At 33.4% G+C, this 17,323-nt stretch overlaps 3 protein-coding genes across 13 annotated transcripts; 1 reads left to right on the forward strand and 2 right to left on the reverse strand.

The window, feature by feature from the left end:
- Nucleotides 1–221: 221 nt before the first annotated feature.
- On the reverse strand, nucleotides 222–7,019 carry LOC145583265 (uncharacterized). 11 transcript variants are annotated; one of them, XR_014100100.1, is made up of 10 exons: nucleotides 6,751–7,017; nucleotides 6,475–6,650; nucleotides 6,072–6,127; nucleotides 5,696–5,778; nucleotides 5,494–5,581; nucleotides 5,173–5,202; nucleotides 4,479–4,616; nucleotides 3,591–3,706; nucleotides 2,211–2,536; nucleotides 222–1,280 (listed from the first exon to the last, which is right to left on the reverse strand). XR_014100100.1 is itself a non-coding variant. In XM_081640477.1 (10 exons), the coding sequence occupies exons 4-8, from the start codon at nucleotides 5,739–5,741 to the stop codon at nucleotides 3,692–3,694; spliced, it is 273 nt and encodes a 90-aa protein (XP_081496603.1). In that variant the 5' UTR covers nucleotides 5,742–5,778; nucleotides 6,072–6,127; nucleotides 6,475–6,650; nucleotides 6,751–7,015; the 3' UTR covers nucleotides 222–1,280; nucleotides 2,211–2,536; nucleotides 3,591–3,691. The 11 variants fall into 11 exon arrangements, 7 of the variants coding, with proteins under 7 accessions (XP_081496603.1, XP_081496601.1, XP_081496600.1 ...); XM_081640477.1 differs by having other exon boundaries at nucleotides 5,516–5,581; nucleotides 5,718–5,778; nucleotides 6,751–7,015; XM_081640475.1 differs by having other exon boundaries at nucleotides 5,718–5,778; nucleotides 6,751–7,015.
- Nucleotides 7,020–8,376: 1,357 nt separating this feature from the next.
- Nucleotides 8,377–13,132, reverse strand: LOC145582430 (peptide chain release factor PrfB3, chloroplastic-like). The gene is made up of 6 exons (XM_081639427.1): nucleotides 12,904–13,132; nucleotides 11,738–11,955; nucleotides 10,899–11,099; nucleotides 9,911–10,120; nucleotides 9,133–9,307; nucleotides 8,377–8,880 (listed from the first exon to the last, which is right to left on the reverse strand). Exons 1-6 carry the CDS (start codon nucleotides 13,064–13,066, stop codon nucleotides 8,591–8,593), a joined length of 1,257 nt encoding a protein of 418 aa, XP_081495553.1. The 5' UTR covers nucleotides 13,067–13,132; the 3' UTR covers nucleotides 8,377–8,590.
- Nucleotides 13,133–15,711: 2,579 nt separating this feature from the next.
- Nucleotides 15,712–16,359, forward strand: LOC145581347 (uncharacterized). Its single transcript, XM_081638367.1, has 2 exons — nucleotides 15,712–16,085; nucleotides 16,215–16,359. The coding sequence occupies exons 1-2, from the start codon at nucleotides 15,712–15,714 to the stop codon at nucleotides 16,357–16,359; spliced, it is 519 nt and encodes a 172-aa protein (XP_081494493.1).
- The last annotated feature ends 964 nt before the right edge of the window (nucleotides 16,360–17,323 follow it).

A 17,323-nucleotide genomic window follows, 5' to 3' on the forward strand; every position in this document is an offset into this window, starting at 1 on the left:
ATTTATCATTAAGAGAAACCGTTGTTATTGTTTTGTTAGATTATAATATGATATTTAATGGAAAATGTAAGAATAATAAAGCATTTTGTAATTAAGTATAGACATATTATTCATATAGTCTATAAGTATAATAATATTGTATACAATTACCTCACTTTTATAAAAATTACTCACCCCTAAAGTATTTACTTATCCTTATAGAATTTATAACCATAGAAATCATACAAAATTATCACCTTTAAATAGTTTTCTCACCCCCTAAATGTCATGTACAATTAACTCAGTTACAAATGAATTGCCTACCTCTAAAAATCATATACAAATTACCTCACTCCTAAATACATTGCTCACCTGTATATTACCCTAAAATAATTTGTTCACCCCCAAAGAATTTTCTCACTCCTAAATATCATATTCAAATTACATTACCCTAAAATTGTTTGCTCACCTCCGTATAGTTTGCCCATGCCTAAATAATTTGCTCACCCTTAAAAATTTGAATAAATCATCAAAGATTGCATCTTTTACAACATATTCTTTGTGGAAATAAAAGCTACCTTTGATTAGTTATAAAAAGCACTATCCTCTATAACACATCACAATTCATCTTGCTTAATTGGTTCTGATTTTACATTTGAGATCGAGCGACATTCGTATGTTCGGTATCCCATCAACCTGCAGCATCAAATAAAATAAGCAAATAAAAACCACCACTTTCCTGCCAAACATATTGAAAAATTTGAATTCAATGAAAACAAACTCATTACCACGTATGTATTTAGGGAGCTTGAGTATAAATTTGATGAAAATAAACTCTCACTTAATGACCTCTCTATCTATCTATCTTCCGGCCTCTCTATCTCTTTCCCACTTTCCTCTCTTAATGACCTGCCAAACATAGGACTTCTCTCTATCTTACTCAGCTTCCCCATTTATTTTCCGGCCTCTCGGAAGATAGAGAGTCCCACTCAGCTTTTCTCTCTATCTCTTTCCCTACTGGGACTTCTCTCTCTTTCCCCCAACCCATCTCTCACTCTCTCTCTCTTTATTGCTCTTTTTCTTTCTCTTTTGACCGCCTTTATTGCTCTCTCATGGCCCTCTTTCTCATTCTCTCTTTATTTCACTCGCTTTTTCTCCCAACTCCTCTTTCTTGCTATCTCTCTCTTTCTCTCTCTCTTCTTCCGGTTCCCCACTCCCGGGCCTTTTTCTCACTCTCTATCTCTCTCCCTTCCCTTCGTTCTTTCTCTTTTTCCTGACCTCTCTATATGAACTGACCTGCACTACACAAATTTACAGTTGTAGAAAGATCAACATCAAGTTAGGGCTCAGACAACAGCCCACATATTAATTATTATTTATTAGTACCAATCACTGCAAACAATCAAAAAAGGGAAAAATACACAAGAAAACACAAGAAGATAGTGTGTAGCAATATTTCATGAGGAAAAGTGTATCTAGCATTTGCTACTATATATATATATATATGACAATTGTTTAAAGGTTCATTTCAGATGATCATATGCACCCAGCTGAAGGATAAAAACACATAGCCTTGAATCCTAGCCAGGGTAATTGATTAGATTTGATGGATGCTCTTCAAATTAGTAGTGACCATTTAATATTTATACTATTAATGGTCAGAATCAATAGATTAAACAATACTCAATATGAAATTAAACTAAATCTCTTTGCCACGTCAAATCAGAATAATGTAGACAGATTTTTAGTAAGTTCTATTTTCAAGTCCACAAAAAGAATCAAAATCAAGACCACTTCAAAGATCTCAATTTGATTGTAATAAATTCCCAGTCCAAATTCTAGGGTATAGCTTGAACACTTTACTAACATCAATTAATTGAACATGTAAACAGGAGTAATGCACAAAGGAGGGGACTGTAGTTTGGGTGTTTTATAAACCAGGGGACTCAAGTTTCAATTGTCGTAGGGGACACAGCCCAGCAATCGGTTACCAATTTAATTATTTTTTTATTTTCTACTTTACCAACAAAGTATTCAAGTTCACACAGTACACGAATAATACTATGTAGCAAAACCAGCAATTAAGCAGAACAATCACAAAATGAAACAGAAAATCTGTACAAATCTTCAACTTCCCGAAAAATGCCATATAATTTTTAGAGGTAAATGTAAAACTTATGACTACTCACATGAATATATTTGTCAGAATACAAATTAGAGAGCAATCTAACCTGGGAAGAAAAGGGTTAAGGAGGTAACAAGAGTAAGTGGTTTTGCCACTTTTCATAGCGCCGCAGATGAATACAACAGGAGGCAGCGTTCTGGTAAAACTTTTTGCTATTGTGTCTGCAACAGCTGACCATTCTTCAGAAATTTCTATGCCTGATTATGGGGTCTTTCTTGTTGAAGCAAAAGCCGACACTCCTTCTCTACTTCTCACAAACTGTGTAGTGTATGTGTCTGCAGCGGAGAAAGCAGAAAAACAAGAGAAGAAAGGATGACTGGAAAAATAAAGGCCCACCAATTTCTTGAACTCAAGAGCTCTGGGTGATGAACACTGAAATGAAGATTAGAGAGTTGAATCCTAATTTAGGTTTCAGGAAACACAAAAAACCCAATAAAATTAAATTAAACTCAGAAGCAATATTTTTTTTCACACTAAAAAAGACCCAAAAAATCTAACTGCAAATACAAGTAAGACTGAAATGGATCATCAAATTGAAAAAATCGAAACAATATGTATCCCTCAATATATGGGTGGTTTCATCACTTTGATGTAGTTAACATCGCCCATTAATAGCAAAATCAATAAATCAGAAAGAAAAATACATTGAATCATGTTAATTATATCTAGTTTCAGGGGCGGATTTGAAGCTCACAAACTCCCAAACTTAATCTACTATGGCACTTCATGTCTTCTTTTGTCTCAAATAATTTATGAACACTATCTAATTTTGTCAATACTCAATAAATTCTGAACACTATTATCACTTACATTTTATCAATACTCAATACTACAAGATATTAAATAGATGATATATTGCTACCCTTCTATACAAATATTCAAAAGTGTTGCAACAAATTTATCCCAAAATGTGTCACTAAAGATAGTTCTTGTTCATTTGTTTTATTATGAGATGAGAGATGACTATAAGCACCCATTCTTCACTTGTCCGCCAATAACTATTATTATAGATTTATAGTTATCTCATCAACAAAGAAAAAAAAAAGGCAGAAGAAAAGTTACTCATATTACTGATAGGCGGTTGCTCACCTAATAAAAATAATAATCATTATTATAGTTACCATCATCCATTAATAGCAAAATCGAAAAATCAGAAAGTATATAATGACAACAGATAATAATTATTATTATAGGTATTATAAATTTTGGGGAGATGACTAACTATAAGCGCCCATTCTTCACTTGTCCGCCAATAATAATTATTATTATAGTTACATTGGACCATATCACTTCTTAAATTACAGCCAAAGAATATCAAATAATGACTACAGATAATAACAGCTACAATAAGCAAAATTTCATAAGCAAAATTTTTTTTGCTATAATAAGGTACTACTTAAAGGGTTTAATAAATACTCATACCTACCTCAGATACACGCACATCATTTCCCCATATCTTGTCAGCCTCGAACTCTCTGTGCTTCCCTTGCAATTCTTTTTATACTTCCTTTGCAAATTGTTTGATTTCTAGCCCCCTACAACCTGTTAGAAATTAGAGGTTGATTAACACAAAAAATCTAAATCAAAAATTAACATCAATAAAGCTATCAAAAGGTTAAGATCAAACATTAAATCAAAGTTTATAAAAAAAACGGATGAAAGAAACAGGAGAGAGAGTCAGATGATGAGATCTCAATTAGTCGCCGGTGACCAGCCCACCTCCCCTACCCAAATCCTACCTACTCGCCCACCCCCGAATCCCCAACCCTACTCTTCTCCACGACACTACCTACGTATGGCTACTGCTCAAGAGCACGCATATAAACATATGCTACATGCACAAAGGACTTTGAGTCATAAAAAACTCATCTGCATGACTCAGCAGATTTTAAGGGCAGGAAGTAGATAACTGATGGTGATATGATGATATGTAGTTTAAACACCTGTTTCACTCTAACAAAAGATGTTGATGATCAACTTTGTCATTCTGCAAGTGGCTTCAATGTTAAAGACAGGTCATATTTTAAATCCGTTGCAATATACAACTTTGAATTCTGGACAACTAAGTTGCCACGTTCAGAACTTCAGATAATCGGATTCCTTGCATATCACTAAATCTGCTATGAATAGATATATTTTAGCAGAGGAATTTTCTCTCACCCCTTAATCTTAATTCACGTTTATACACAACAAAGTCCATTATATGTCCTTTATCAAATTTAACACCCTGTCACAATTAATCAAATAACAACAACATAATTGAAAGTTACCCAACATAAAAGAAATTAAACAAAACGAAACTTGAAAAACTCACCATACCGCCTTCAGCATCCTGTTCCCTAGCAAGGTCTTGTAGGAACCAAACAGCACTACCTTCATCAACAACCTCTTGCTTCAACTCTAACAATTCTATAATGAGACTATCGTCTCGATTAGGGTCAGCAAACGCGTCCTATACACACCACATTGACCCTTCCAATAATTAGTAATTACCCACAAAACCCATCACTACAAATAATTTAGAACCTCTAGAAAAAAAAATTAAAATTCAACCTGATGACCAGGGACTTCCCATACATTGCTCAAATCCTATAAATATAATTTAAAATTGCACATAAAACAAAAATCCAAAATATTGTTGATTTCCCACAAATGCAACTTAAATAAAAAGCAAGAAATTGGAAAATTTGGCATGTTAAACCTGGAATCTATTAGGAAAGGTCATTGATATTGCCCCACCAAATAATGGGTGATCAGTACATGCATTATCCACCGTATTTTAAGGATTCATTTCAAGCAAAAAGAAAACACAAGAATCAACCAATTTAAAGGAAAGACGATGAATTAAACCATGAATATATGAATATAGTAATGAGAAATTGACAAAACCCAAAACATTCATACCTATCATACCAACATTAACAGAAATTTGATGGAAAATTAAGAAAACCCAGATTAATTATCAGGAAATGAGAGAGGAAAAAAAAGAAGAAAATTGACAATCATACCTGTAATTTTCCAATAGGAGAAGGGTCAAGCTGTGAGAGACAAAAGAAGACCATTTGTAAGTACAATAGATTTAACAGCTCCACAAACTACTCCCCAAATCGATAGAGGCCATGTAATAGGTTGTTAAATCTCCCATAAGTTATGTAGAAATAGAACTTGATAATAGAATTGTGATAAGCATACATTAGACTAATAACAATTTTAATATTAATGCACTAATTATCCATAACATACTTCTTATTGTCAATATAAACACTGATTGTTAATATATAATGAAATTTCACCATCCTCAATCATATGCAAATCACAATAAGCCTAACCTGAAGAGATGATAAGTTATACCATGTAATTTTGCTCAGAGTTGGTGACTGCAACTGGAAAGAGTCGGTGTATTGGCCTGTCCAAATTCTAATAGATAGTATATAACATTTTCCACAATGAGACAATGTAGGAAAAATCCAAAAGAACTTTATATTTCACAAGCCATACATACAAATAACCAAAATAATCATTCATACACACATCAAGTGGAAATATCATATACTCTGTAGGATCCTGCATCCTTCATAGCCTTGTAAATTCATAGCCTTGACCATCCAAAGAATCTGCATGGACCAGAACTCACAAAATAACAATGCTATACATCACAAAACAACATACACAACAACTCAAAGATAAATAAAAAAATAATAATAATAAAACCATATAACATCGAGGTAATTTAAAGCAGCGAAAATCAATCAAAAGCCTAAAACTAAAAGATTTTTTAAAAAAAAAAAAACTGAAACATATAGAAGCAGGGATCTATTAGCACTCATTATAGAAAGAAAAATACATTAAATCATTGACTCATATATTAAACAAGATAAATACATTATTAAACATGCAGTAAACATACCTAATTAATCTTCTTTTTCTCGGCCTTTTTCTTTTTGACAGGGAGTTCTTCAAATGCTGCTTACATACAGACAACATATAATGGAATTATACCTTCAATAATAAATCAAATAGAAAGCAAAAAAAGCAGATTAATTAGGCAAAACAGAATCGAAATTGACGAAATAATTTAACACATAGTAATGAGAAATTGACGAAATAATTTAACATATAGTAATGAGAAATTGACAAAACCCAAAACATTCGTACCTATCATACCAACACTAACAAAAAATTTGATGGAAATTAAGAGAACCCCGATAAATTAAGGAAATTAAGAAAAGCTCGAAAATTGATGGAAAACTAAGAAAACTCCGATGAATTATCGAAATGAGAGAAAAAGAGAAGAAATTTGACAATCGTACCGGTAAATTTCCAATAGGAGAAAGGTCAAGCTGTAATTCTTCCAATTCTTCTCATTCTTGAGCCATAGTTTTGCTGTTGTTACTCCATTCATGCTTGAAAAACCATCAAATTGAGTATTGATTTAGAGATAGTCAAATTGTGTAGTTTCCGTAATCTGACGTCCTATCTACCAACACTAATAGCAATAGAAAATAGTTTTAGAGCTTGATTTGCTTGTTATAAAAGAAACCAAGAAAAAATAAAAAAAGAACCCAAATTTAGGAGAGAGGAAATACCTGAAGAGATTGAATTGCTTTAGGGCTCGTTTATCCCATATCAATATCATTGTAATCGTCGTCCGCCATTGAAGATTGTTTGAGCTTTGCTTTCGTAAACGCAAAAGCCCTAAAATTAGTCGGGGAGAAGAGAGTATTATTGTGAGGAGAATCAAGTTGATAGTAATCAAAGAAGAAAACGAAAACATGTATGGTTGTGAGGAAATTCGGGAGACCTGCTGGCTCAGCATTCAAAAAAGACCAACAAAGCAGGATAAAAGGGGGAAAAAGAGATGAGGGACGGCCATAAGTGTGGGTTTTTTTTTTTTTTAAAAAAGCAAAGGGACATAAAAGTATTTTAATAAAGACACAAGGGTAAAAGCGTCATTACACTATTAATTTCAAATAGTAACATATGTTGTGGCTTTTGAAGGGTTGTAGATATATATATATATATATATATATATATATATATATATATATATATATATATATAAAGGGTTTAGTAAGATTTCTAGGATAGAATTACTTCATGCAAAAAAAAAAAAAAACAAAAAAAGTGAGATCTTTATCAATGGCTTTGCAGAAGAACTCTGAAGTTGTGATCGCTTGTGATCATCACTCGGATTGGCCGTCGGGAACACGTGAAGTAGAGGTACTTGTATGGTATGAAGAGTGGGAAAGGACGATCAAATGTTGTGACAAACAAGATGAAAGTTCGTACGTTAAAAGAGATAAAAGATCCTTCTCATTGGGAGTGTTTAATCCGGTAGATTGCGAAGAATGCAAGTCTTGGTTATTAAATTACCTTGAATCTTTCGTGTTTCACCCTAACCCGGATGATGTGTTACATGATCTACACAAGAAGGTTTCGAGTCTTCGATTTAGAGTAGCCATGATACATGATGTTGAAAGTTGTGGGACTACTTATGAGATTATTAACCACATTGAGCGACATTGTATGTCACACGATAAAGAGTGGTTGATCACTTGGGTAGACTTTCGGGAACAACCACATGAGCAACATCCAACATTGCGCGCAGTGGAGATGGCTAGTAAGGCCGGGAATTTGTCTAAGAAGCTTGATGAGTTTGCTTGTGCTATATGTCTTGAAGGGGTCGTTACAAATAAGGGAAAGAAGAGGAAGAGATCGAGGGATGGTGGTAAAGAAGTAGCGCGACAGGAAGAACAAGAGGAACACGAACAAGATTGTGTTGATGCCAAAGTATGTGACATGTCTACCAGAGTTATAAGATTGTTGTCATGTAATCATATGTTCCATAAAACTTGTATGGATAGATGGGTAAAGGATGGTCATCGTTATACTTGTCCTCTTTGCCGAGTACACTTGCTGAAAAGATCAAGATGTTGTTCTCAATGGGGTCTTGCTAAGAATAGGGCTTTGGATCATTCCAAGGCTATTAAGTTCGACATTGATCAATTACATATGTAGTGAGACGTTTAGAATTAATCCGAAATCTGGATCATGTAACTTTGGAGTTGTATAACCTTTGATCTTTTTTTCCTAATATTTTTTATTCAGTAATCAAAATTACAAGATTTAAATCTTGTTTATCAATTATCAGTCTTATTACTGCTAGCGCTGGCGGCCTTGGCCAGGCAGAGAGGTTGTCTCTAGACTCGCGATTTCCTTAAATTAGTATGTTTGAAATGTACCTTCGATTCCATGGCTATGCAGTAGAATGTTGTTTCTTTGCCACTTCCTCAAAGGAAGATTTACCCTGTAAAATTTGAAATTGGGAGGGGGAAAATTATATACAGTACCAAATTTTAAATAAATAGCTACCCTCCATAATCTACTAATTTAATTAGTTCACAAAAAAATCCAAGAGCCTATTTTTCAGCCCTTTTCGGTAGCATGTCTTAGACTCGCATAGGCAGCAATAAACGGGTTGATGTTCCCATCCAATACAGAGTTTAAGTCAGGAAGTTGTACACCAGTCTTCAGATCTTCTACTAGCTTGGAAGGCTGCAACATGTAACTTCGCGTATCTTGATCCCATAGATCTACAACTGCATCCTTCTCAATGCAACTCAAGTCAGAGACACCTTGCTCTGACATCACCACAAGAAGCTTTGCCTTCAAGCGATTCAGTGCTTTCATCTTGTTCGCAAATTTACTCCTCTCGCCTGCAAAGAGACTCGGTTTATAAGAAGAATGTACTTAATAGTTTTTCAATCTTCATAAAACATATTAATCTTCCTACACCTAACCGCTGTATCATCACTCTATAATGTATTACTCCTTATATTTTAAGTCCTTTCTAATCATTCTGTCATTATATGTAACTCACCAAAATGGCAACAAAACAACACTAGTTTCTTTTGTGCTACCCATTAACCATCATAATCATGAACACAGAAGTCAGCTTGTCATAATACCTGAGGATTGCACGCATATGCCTGTAGGAGCATGCTGAATATGAACAACGGGTACAATTGGTCCTGTATCATTTTCACTCGGAAAATAGGACATAATTAGATCATTATCATCTAATGGTAAGTCAGAGATCGTCTCAAGAAACAGAGGAATGACATCCACAGCTGCTAAGATGACCTGCACATAAAATCAGGGAACAGTGAGATATTAGATAATATCACGGAAAGCTCAACCGATTTCTACACTGTACAAAGCAAAGAATGCTGAGTGCTAAAAAATATAAGCTTTTTCAATACTAGTAAGCTATAAGGTGTATACCTCTTTGGAAGCTGTACAACTGCACAAACATTCTTATAGTATTGTTTTTTGTACCAATGCTTACAGAGTTACATATCGATATCATCAGTTGTGCTTTTCAAACTGACTTGAATTGAAGTGCGGATGATGCACCCGCCCTCCTCATATCTTATGCCGACATGTTTCACTGTTAGAATAAAGAGGCCACAGATTCAAGCTTTAAGACCTTTTGACTATCATTGGCCTGATAATGATACCATGTAAATGACCTTATGGTTTATCCTATAATAGTTACTACTTACTAGGCTTTCTATATACCTCTCAACCTCTGTCCTGAAATAATTGTTACTATACCAAATGTTGAATTTGCAATGTTATTACTGAATCCAAATGGAAGTACTATATCAGCTTTATGTAGAAATTAGATCATCTGATAATAATAAATGCACTTTTAGAAATCAGCACTAGTTAAGCAAAGTGTACCTCATGGCAACTTGTTTTTTCAAGTGAACTCATCATGCAGTGAACACCTCTTTCGCCAATCAAAAAACCATAAGCATACTTAAATTCAAACTCAATTGTGGCAGACTTGATGCCCCCACTGTTCGAGGAACACTTCTCCAATACTCTCCCTTTGTAACCTTGCTTTTCAGCCCATTTGACATACATGCTTAGAAGTCGTTCTGCCCATATCTGTATTTGGAAACTTGTAAGAGCATACCAAAGAGATGCAGAGAGGAAAATATATAGGCCTAAATCAAGAAGGCACTGGTTATAGACTATTGAGATCAGAATAGACATGCATGATGCATATATATAGTGAAGTTATTACATTGGCTTGGCTTTCCAAGAAGAAATTATTGCTTATATTAGGGACTAGTATATCCCTTATGGTTATCCAAAATGCACAAGATTTGTGAGAATATTCTACAAAGAATTAAAGAGGGCTTCAACAAGCAATGGTGCAAGTCCAGTATTTTTCTCCCGATTACTCAGCTCTACTTTTCTTCTATTTGATGGGGAAAGAAGACATAGCTTAGGTGGCCCAATCCAACTCAACTCAATCTAACGGAAAATGGAAGAAATATGCAAACAACTAGAATCAAACCAGATGAACATAATCAAACTACTCATCCTATAAGTCAGTATCTTGCTACATATGGCATGATAAAAGAGATTACAATTTAATGCCCATTTCTAGAGAAATTTTTAGTGTCATTGTGTAAGATAAATTGCACATTTGGTCCTATATTATTCACGCGGCACAAATGCCAAAAGATTTCAGCAAACATCTGGATCAAGCCTTCTTTTTCAAAATTCATTTATGTACAAAAAGTAGGCCTCTATACCTTCTTAAAATGAACTTTAGCAAGCATGCAAATATAAATCAGTAAAGTGTCTCCTACGTTGTAATGTTCATGCTTCAGTACTTCAATGAAGAAATATTTTACTAATAGAACAGAGTATAAACCTCTGAGTAGATGCCTTTGTCTCCAGCTTTAATAACAAGCGATGCTCCATGAATGTCAAAAGGCCCTTTCAAAAGCTTAGACATCTCATATTGATCTAAGAACTTGCCAATATCAACTGATGCATTATATGCTTGCTTTATGAGTCCATAATTCCCGGCATCAGTTTCTGCCAGCTCCTTAATAAGTTTTGCATCTTCAATCTGAATACATAAGACAAATCAAAGAGATGAGCTAAGCATAGTGTTCAAGTCAATCCAGCAAATATAATTGGATAGGCAATCACAAGATCATGTTCCAGGTATAAAATTATAAATGAGAAGGAGAACAAGAAGACAGTATCATACTACCTAAAATTATCAATCAGTCAGCTTACTAAAACAGGTAAATCTGCAATCATTTTTGCAGAGATAATGTTTCACCACTTGGTTCAGTACAGACAATTCAGAGAGAAAAGCAAAGTCATTATGCTGATGATTGCGAATGAAGTCACAGTGTCATATTAAAGGTTACCATTTTAGAAACTGCATAACTTTATAGTTCTGCAAATATGCCAACAAGCAGCGCCAGACCACTAAACCATTTTCTGCAATTTTTAACCAGTCCAACATAAACAAACCCAATATGTTGCCCAAATCATAGCAATGGCACATGTATACATGTTTAAGCTATGTCATGAAGAACTCTTTTACACAACTCGGAAATGCATAACAAGGAAACAATTCAATCAAAAAATTGATGCAGAAGAGAAGGCGGCCAAGGCCAAGATAAGGATCTCCAGTAAACAAAAACACAGATCATTTTCTCATCAAATATGAAGAAAGTACAAATTGAGCATCACCTTATATGCAAGGTCTTTGAGAGTATCAACAACTTTGGCACGATCAGCTAATTTGGCAAGCATTTCATTAGATTTTACAGGATCATCCCAGTAGTTGTAATCACGCATTTTCTCATCTCTCCAGACAGACATCTCTTCTTCAAGCTGAAGCACTGTTGGTGCCAGCATCTCACCACGAAGAACAGTATCTTCAATTTTCTTTCTCAAAGCAAATGTCCCTACACAAAACACAGTTGCTAACAATCAATTCTACAAAAAGCAACAAATTACAACCATCTTTAAGCACACAAAACTAAGATGACATATAAGAATCAAGACATAGTAGCACTACCACTTGATTTACTCCCTCACCTCCCAAATCCCACCCCAGGTAAATTTTAGTTGGACATTCAAGAAGCCAAACAATCATTCGCCCAACTATTACTCGGAACAAAGGATCTTACTTTTTGTTACACTATGTCAAGATCCTCTGAATACGAATCCAACCACCTAAAACCTAAAAGAAGAATCATATTAAAACTAATTAGCAACACCCATCATGTGAAGTGGCCTTACTGGTCTACCAAAATTCATCAAGTGATAAGTCTTACTTCCTCTCCTTAGCTAAATATGAACAACTCAATAACTCATTTGTAGATTTCATTAACACCGACCGCCTCCCCGCCCCCCTCCATCAACATAATTTTCAATTAGTTCTCTCAGTAGGATACAAAGGAGGATTAGAGCAATTTAGTCCCATTTGTTTTAATGAATTCGGTCGGTCCGCTACACTGCAATTCCTTCTACAAGACTACAATAGTACCCATGTTTAAACCACATATCCAAAACTCATACTATCTAGTTGAAAAACAACAAATTAACAGAAAGAATAATGATAGCCATCCATTTGAATTTCTACCACAAAAGCCCTACTAAACTACTCCATACATAACAAAATGCATCCCATAGTACAAATTGCTCTAAAAACAAGTAAACCAGCAACAACAACAACAACAACAAAGCCTTCTCAAAATGAAACAGCAAAAGGGAAAGAAAAAAAAAAAAACAAAACAAAACAAAACAAATAGAAATTGCTTTGAATTCACATATTCTATCTTTTATTAATGCAATAATGGCCAATTTCTGGCAATATTCAAATTAGAACTGAGAGAGAAAAAGGAGGATACCCAGTTGTTTAAACACCCTGTCTTTATCATCAATGGAGTGAGAAGAACGAATTGGGTATGAAAGAAGATGAGTTGGGGTTATCTTCCTGTTCTTGTTCTTCTTCTTCAATGAGGAGGACTTCCATTTGGAGCTCAAAGACAGAGGTTGTGGATTTGCCGCCATTTTATTTTGCAGTTGAAGACCTTCATATCAATTGGCTACCCTTATCCATTCAATATCTTCCTAAACAGTCTCTGTCTGTCAAACTTCTTTAATCTTTTTTTTTTTTTTTTTTTTAAAAAAAAAAAAATTATTTTTGCACCGTTTCAATGCAATCTTGTGTAATAATAATTATATTATAATATCTTTAGGCCATGTTCTTTTGAGCTTCTGGGAAGAGCAGAGCAGATTTCAGCAGAGCAGATTTCAGCAAAGCAGAGCAGAGCAGATTGAAGTAGAGCAAAGCAGAGCAGATTTCATTATTATTATTATTATTATTATTAGTATTATCATTATTATTATTATTATTACTAATATTGTTACTATTATTATTATTATTATTATTATTATTACTACTACTACTACTAATACTATAATAATAATTGTAATGCTTTATTATTGTTATTAAATATTAAATATTATTATTATTATTATTATTATTATTATTATTATTATTATTATTATTATTACTACTACAACTACTACTACTACTAATATTATTACTATTATTATAATCATTAAATTTTATTATTAAAAATTAATTATTATTAATAATATTAATATTATTAAATATTAATTATATTATTATTAATATATTATTATTAAATATTAATTATATTATTATTAATATTATTATTATTAAATATTAATTATATTATTATTAAATATTAATTATATTATTATTAAATATTAATTATATAATTATTATATATTAATTATTATTATTATTAAATATTAATTATATTATTATTATTAAATATTAATTATATACTTCCTCCGTTTTCTTTTACTTGCAACACACCTTTTAAGCACGCAGTTTTAGGAGATGATTAGTGAGGGTAAACGAGCGATTTTATCAATATAATTTTTACACGAAAATTAGAATAGAGTTAAGTATCATTTGTAAAAATCATAATGAAAAATTTGTCCATTTACATTACATAAACCAGAGCTCAAAACACGTGCCACAAAGCTGTGTTGCAAGTAAAAGAAAACGGAGGAAGTATTATTATTAATAAATATTAATTATTATTAATAAATATTATTTATTTATTTATTATTATTAAATATTAATTATTATTATCATTAAGTATTAATTATTTATTATTATTTTTATTAAATATATATTATTATTATAATAATTCAATATTAAGTATTAATTTTAAGCAGGGCAGAGCAGAGCAGATTGAAGCAGAGCAGAGCAAATTTCAGCAGAGCAGAGCAAAGCAGAGCAGATTTCAGCAGAGCAAAGCAGAGCAGAGCAGCTCTAAAGAACGGGGCCTTAGTTCTTTACCGTGTAGGCATCAGGCATGTATGTAAGCATTATAGAGCAATAAATATAAATACAAAAGGAAAAAAAAAAAAAAAAAGATAAGTCTTGATGTGGCTAGTCACATGGTATGTCCATATTTATTTACAAGGGTAATCTTTATTTATATGTATGAGTAACATTATTTTTTTCATAAGAGTAACCTCATTATTTTCATAAGAGTAACCCCATGTTGTCTACAAAAGTAATCCAAATTCATAATACGAGTGAAATCAAGTAATTTAGAAATAAGTAACCCCATTTCTTCATTTGAGTAACCCCTATCTTTTATTTTAAATTAAAAAATGAAAGAATAATTCTACTTATTTAAGAAAGTAACTCCTTTTTTTCTCATTTAAATAACTTACATACGTTAAGGTAATCCCATTTGCTCATCATCAGTGGCAGATGTAGAATATTTAGTGTGGAGGGGCACTAAATAGAAAAACAAAAAAAAAATGCTTGTGTGAAGGCTTGAACCTAAGATTATTTGCATGAACTCAATGCATTACCACTATGACAAAACTAAATTAATGTTATTTATTATATTAAAATTGTATTTAACCTATAATTTATACCTTTACCTAAATAAATAAAATAAAAAAATATTATTTTTGGGGGGGCCGGTGCCACCTAGGACCCTTAATAGGTCCACCCCTGCTCATCAACGTGTAACCCCCTATTACTTAATTAATTGTCTTATATGTGATTATGTAAAGTGGCCACACCATGTGGCTAGCCATGTGAAATAATACCCTCTGCCACGTCAGCTCGTATGCTAGCTCAGCGGGAGTTAGTTACAAGCATTAAATTCTGTTATTAGCTTTTGTATTAGCAGAGCATTTATAAGCTACTGCTTAGGCTTTTCTAATTCATTCACACAATAACAAACTTCTCTCTCTTAGTTTTCTCTCTCTATATTTCCTCTATACTTATTGTAAACCTCAAACTCCATTAATGGCAATCAGCTTGTTTCTTCTTCTCTGCTTGTTCAATATATCAGTTTAAGCTTCTTTTGCTCATTTGTAACATGGTATCAGAGCAGCGATCGATTTTGGGGGTTCTTGAAGAGTTTTTTCGAGCTATTTTAATGGCGGACGTCTGGTAATTCTTGATTCTTTCTCTCAATTTTTCAAGCTATTTTTCGAGCAAATTTTCTGGCGATACTTGTTTGATTGGTGTTGCGATTTGTTTGATTGCGTGATTTTCGAGCTATTTTGATTGTTCTGTTGAATATATTGGGGGAATTCGTTTGATTTTGTGCGAAATTTCTTGAAATTGTTTGCTGCAATTGTTGAATATGGGTGCTAGTACAGAGAGAATTTTATATCTTAATCAAGATCCTGCTTCCCCTTATTACTTACATCCTTCTGACTTTACTGGGATGAAACTTGTCTCCAATGTGTTTGATGGAAATGGTTATGGTAATTGGAAGAGGTCCATGATAATAGGGCTGACAGCGAAGAACAAAATGGGTTTTGTAGATGGTTCTTTACCTAAACCAAGTGATGCTATAGTTTTGAAGGCTTGGAATAGGTGTAATAGTATGATAATTGGTTGGATTATTGTTGTTCTTAATCCTCAAATTGCTGGTAGCATTTTACTTGTTGAAACTGCAAGAGAAATATGGTTGGATCTTGAAGAAAGGTTTGGTCATGCATCATCAGCACAATTGTATGCTTTACAATAAGAAATTTCAGGTACAACACAAGACACTATGTCAATTTCTGAGTATTACAATCATCTCAAGAAATTGTAGGATGAACTGGATAATCTTTGCCCATTGCCTACATGTTCTTGTAGCAATTGTACTTGTTCCTTAACTCAGAAGTGCATCAAGTTACAACAGGATCAAAGATTAATGGTCTTCTTGATGAAACTCACAAACAACTATGCTAATGTGAGGTCTAATATTCTTATGATGCCTAGTCTCCCTACTTTAGCTTAAGCATACAGAATGGTTCTTCAAGAAGAGAGACACAAAGCTTTGAGTGTTATACCTGATAAGGTTTCTGAACCCATAGCCTTTGCTGCAGATAGAAGGAGGTTTGATGATAGAGGTGGTCAGAATTTTAGAAATTCTAGTTATGGAAGAGGTTTCAATCAGAATGGTTCTAACAAGTTTTCTGGAGGCATGATAGCTATTAACTACTACTGTGATCATTGCAAGATGCCTGGTCATAGTATGGAGAGGTGTTTTAAATTGAAGGGGTATCCACCTGGTTATAATGTGAATCAGGTTGCTCCCAAGAATGTGAATCAAGTTGTTCCCAAGAGGTTTGCTAATTGTGCTGATGGTAGCTCAGGTCTTAATGATACTAGTTCAGAACAAGAAAATGTGATGAATTTGGCTACTAGATTCACTATGGATGAGTTGACTCAGATGAGGTCCTTTTTTGATAGACAGAAAACTTATCAGTTTCCAGATAATCAGGATGGCAATGCTATGTTTGCAGGTAATTATTGCCTTTTGTCTTCTGCTTATAGTAGTGGCTGGATAGTGGACAGTGGGGCTAATGATCATATGTGTCATAGATTGGAAATGTTTGATTCATATGAGTTAGTACATGGTCAGAATTGTTACATAACTATTCCTGATGGTACAAGAGTCAAAGTGACCCATATAGGAACAACAGTTTTAAGCAACAACATTACTTTGAAGAATGTCTTGTATGTTCCAAGTTTTCAGTTCAATCTCATCTCTGTGCACAAGTTATGCCAAGATGGAGGTTATACAGTTCAATTTACAACTAATCAATGCATTGTTCAGGATCAACAGTCTTTGACACAACCACTTGTTCTTGGTAAAGTGGGAAATGGTCTCTATTTCATAAAAGGTTCTAATAAGGTTGCTGCTTCTGCCTCACATTCAGGTTCTGCTTCTTCTCCTGTTGTATGTCAGTCTTCTTTAG

The sequence above is a fragment of the Chenopodium album genome, chromosome 15 (genome assembly GCF_948465745.1).
Source record: "Chenopodium album chromosome 15, dcCheAlbu1.1, whole genome shotgun sequence".
Taxonomy (NCBI): Eukaryota; Viridiplantae; Streptophyta; class Magnoliopsida; order Caryophyllales; family Amaranthaceae; genus Chenopodium; species Chenopodium album.

Coding starts and splice junctions, on each gene's coding strand:
- LOC145583265 (XM_081640472.1), bottom strand. Junction 5,203..5,493: donor ATAACTTATCATCTCTTCAG/GTTAGGCTTATT, acceptor TGTCTCTCACAG/CTTGACCCTTCTCCTATTGG. Junction 2,537..5,172: donor CTCCTATTGGAAAATTACAG/GTATGATTGTCA, acceptor TCTTCATTTCAG/TGTTCATCACCCAGAGCTCT.
- LOC145582430 (XM_081639427.1), bottom strand. CDS start 13,066: ATGGCGGCAAATCCACAACCTCTGTCTTTGAGCTCCAAATGGAAGTCC. Junction 10,121..10,898: donor ACAAAGGCATCTACTCAGAG/GTTTATACTCTG, acceptor TTCCAAATACAG/ATATGGGCAGAACGACTTCT. Junction 9,308..9,910: donor AAAAAACAAGTTGCCATGAG/GTACACTTTGCT, acceptor TTTTATGTGCAG/GTCATCTTAGCAGCTGTGGA.
- LOC145581347 (XM_081638367.1), top strand. CDS start 15,712: ATGGGTGCTAGTACAGAGAGAATTTTATATCTTAATCAAGATCCTGCT. Junction 16,086..16,214: donor CATGCATCATCAGCACAATT/GTATGCTTTACA, acceptor ATGTTCTTGTAG/CAATTGTACTTGTTCCTTAA.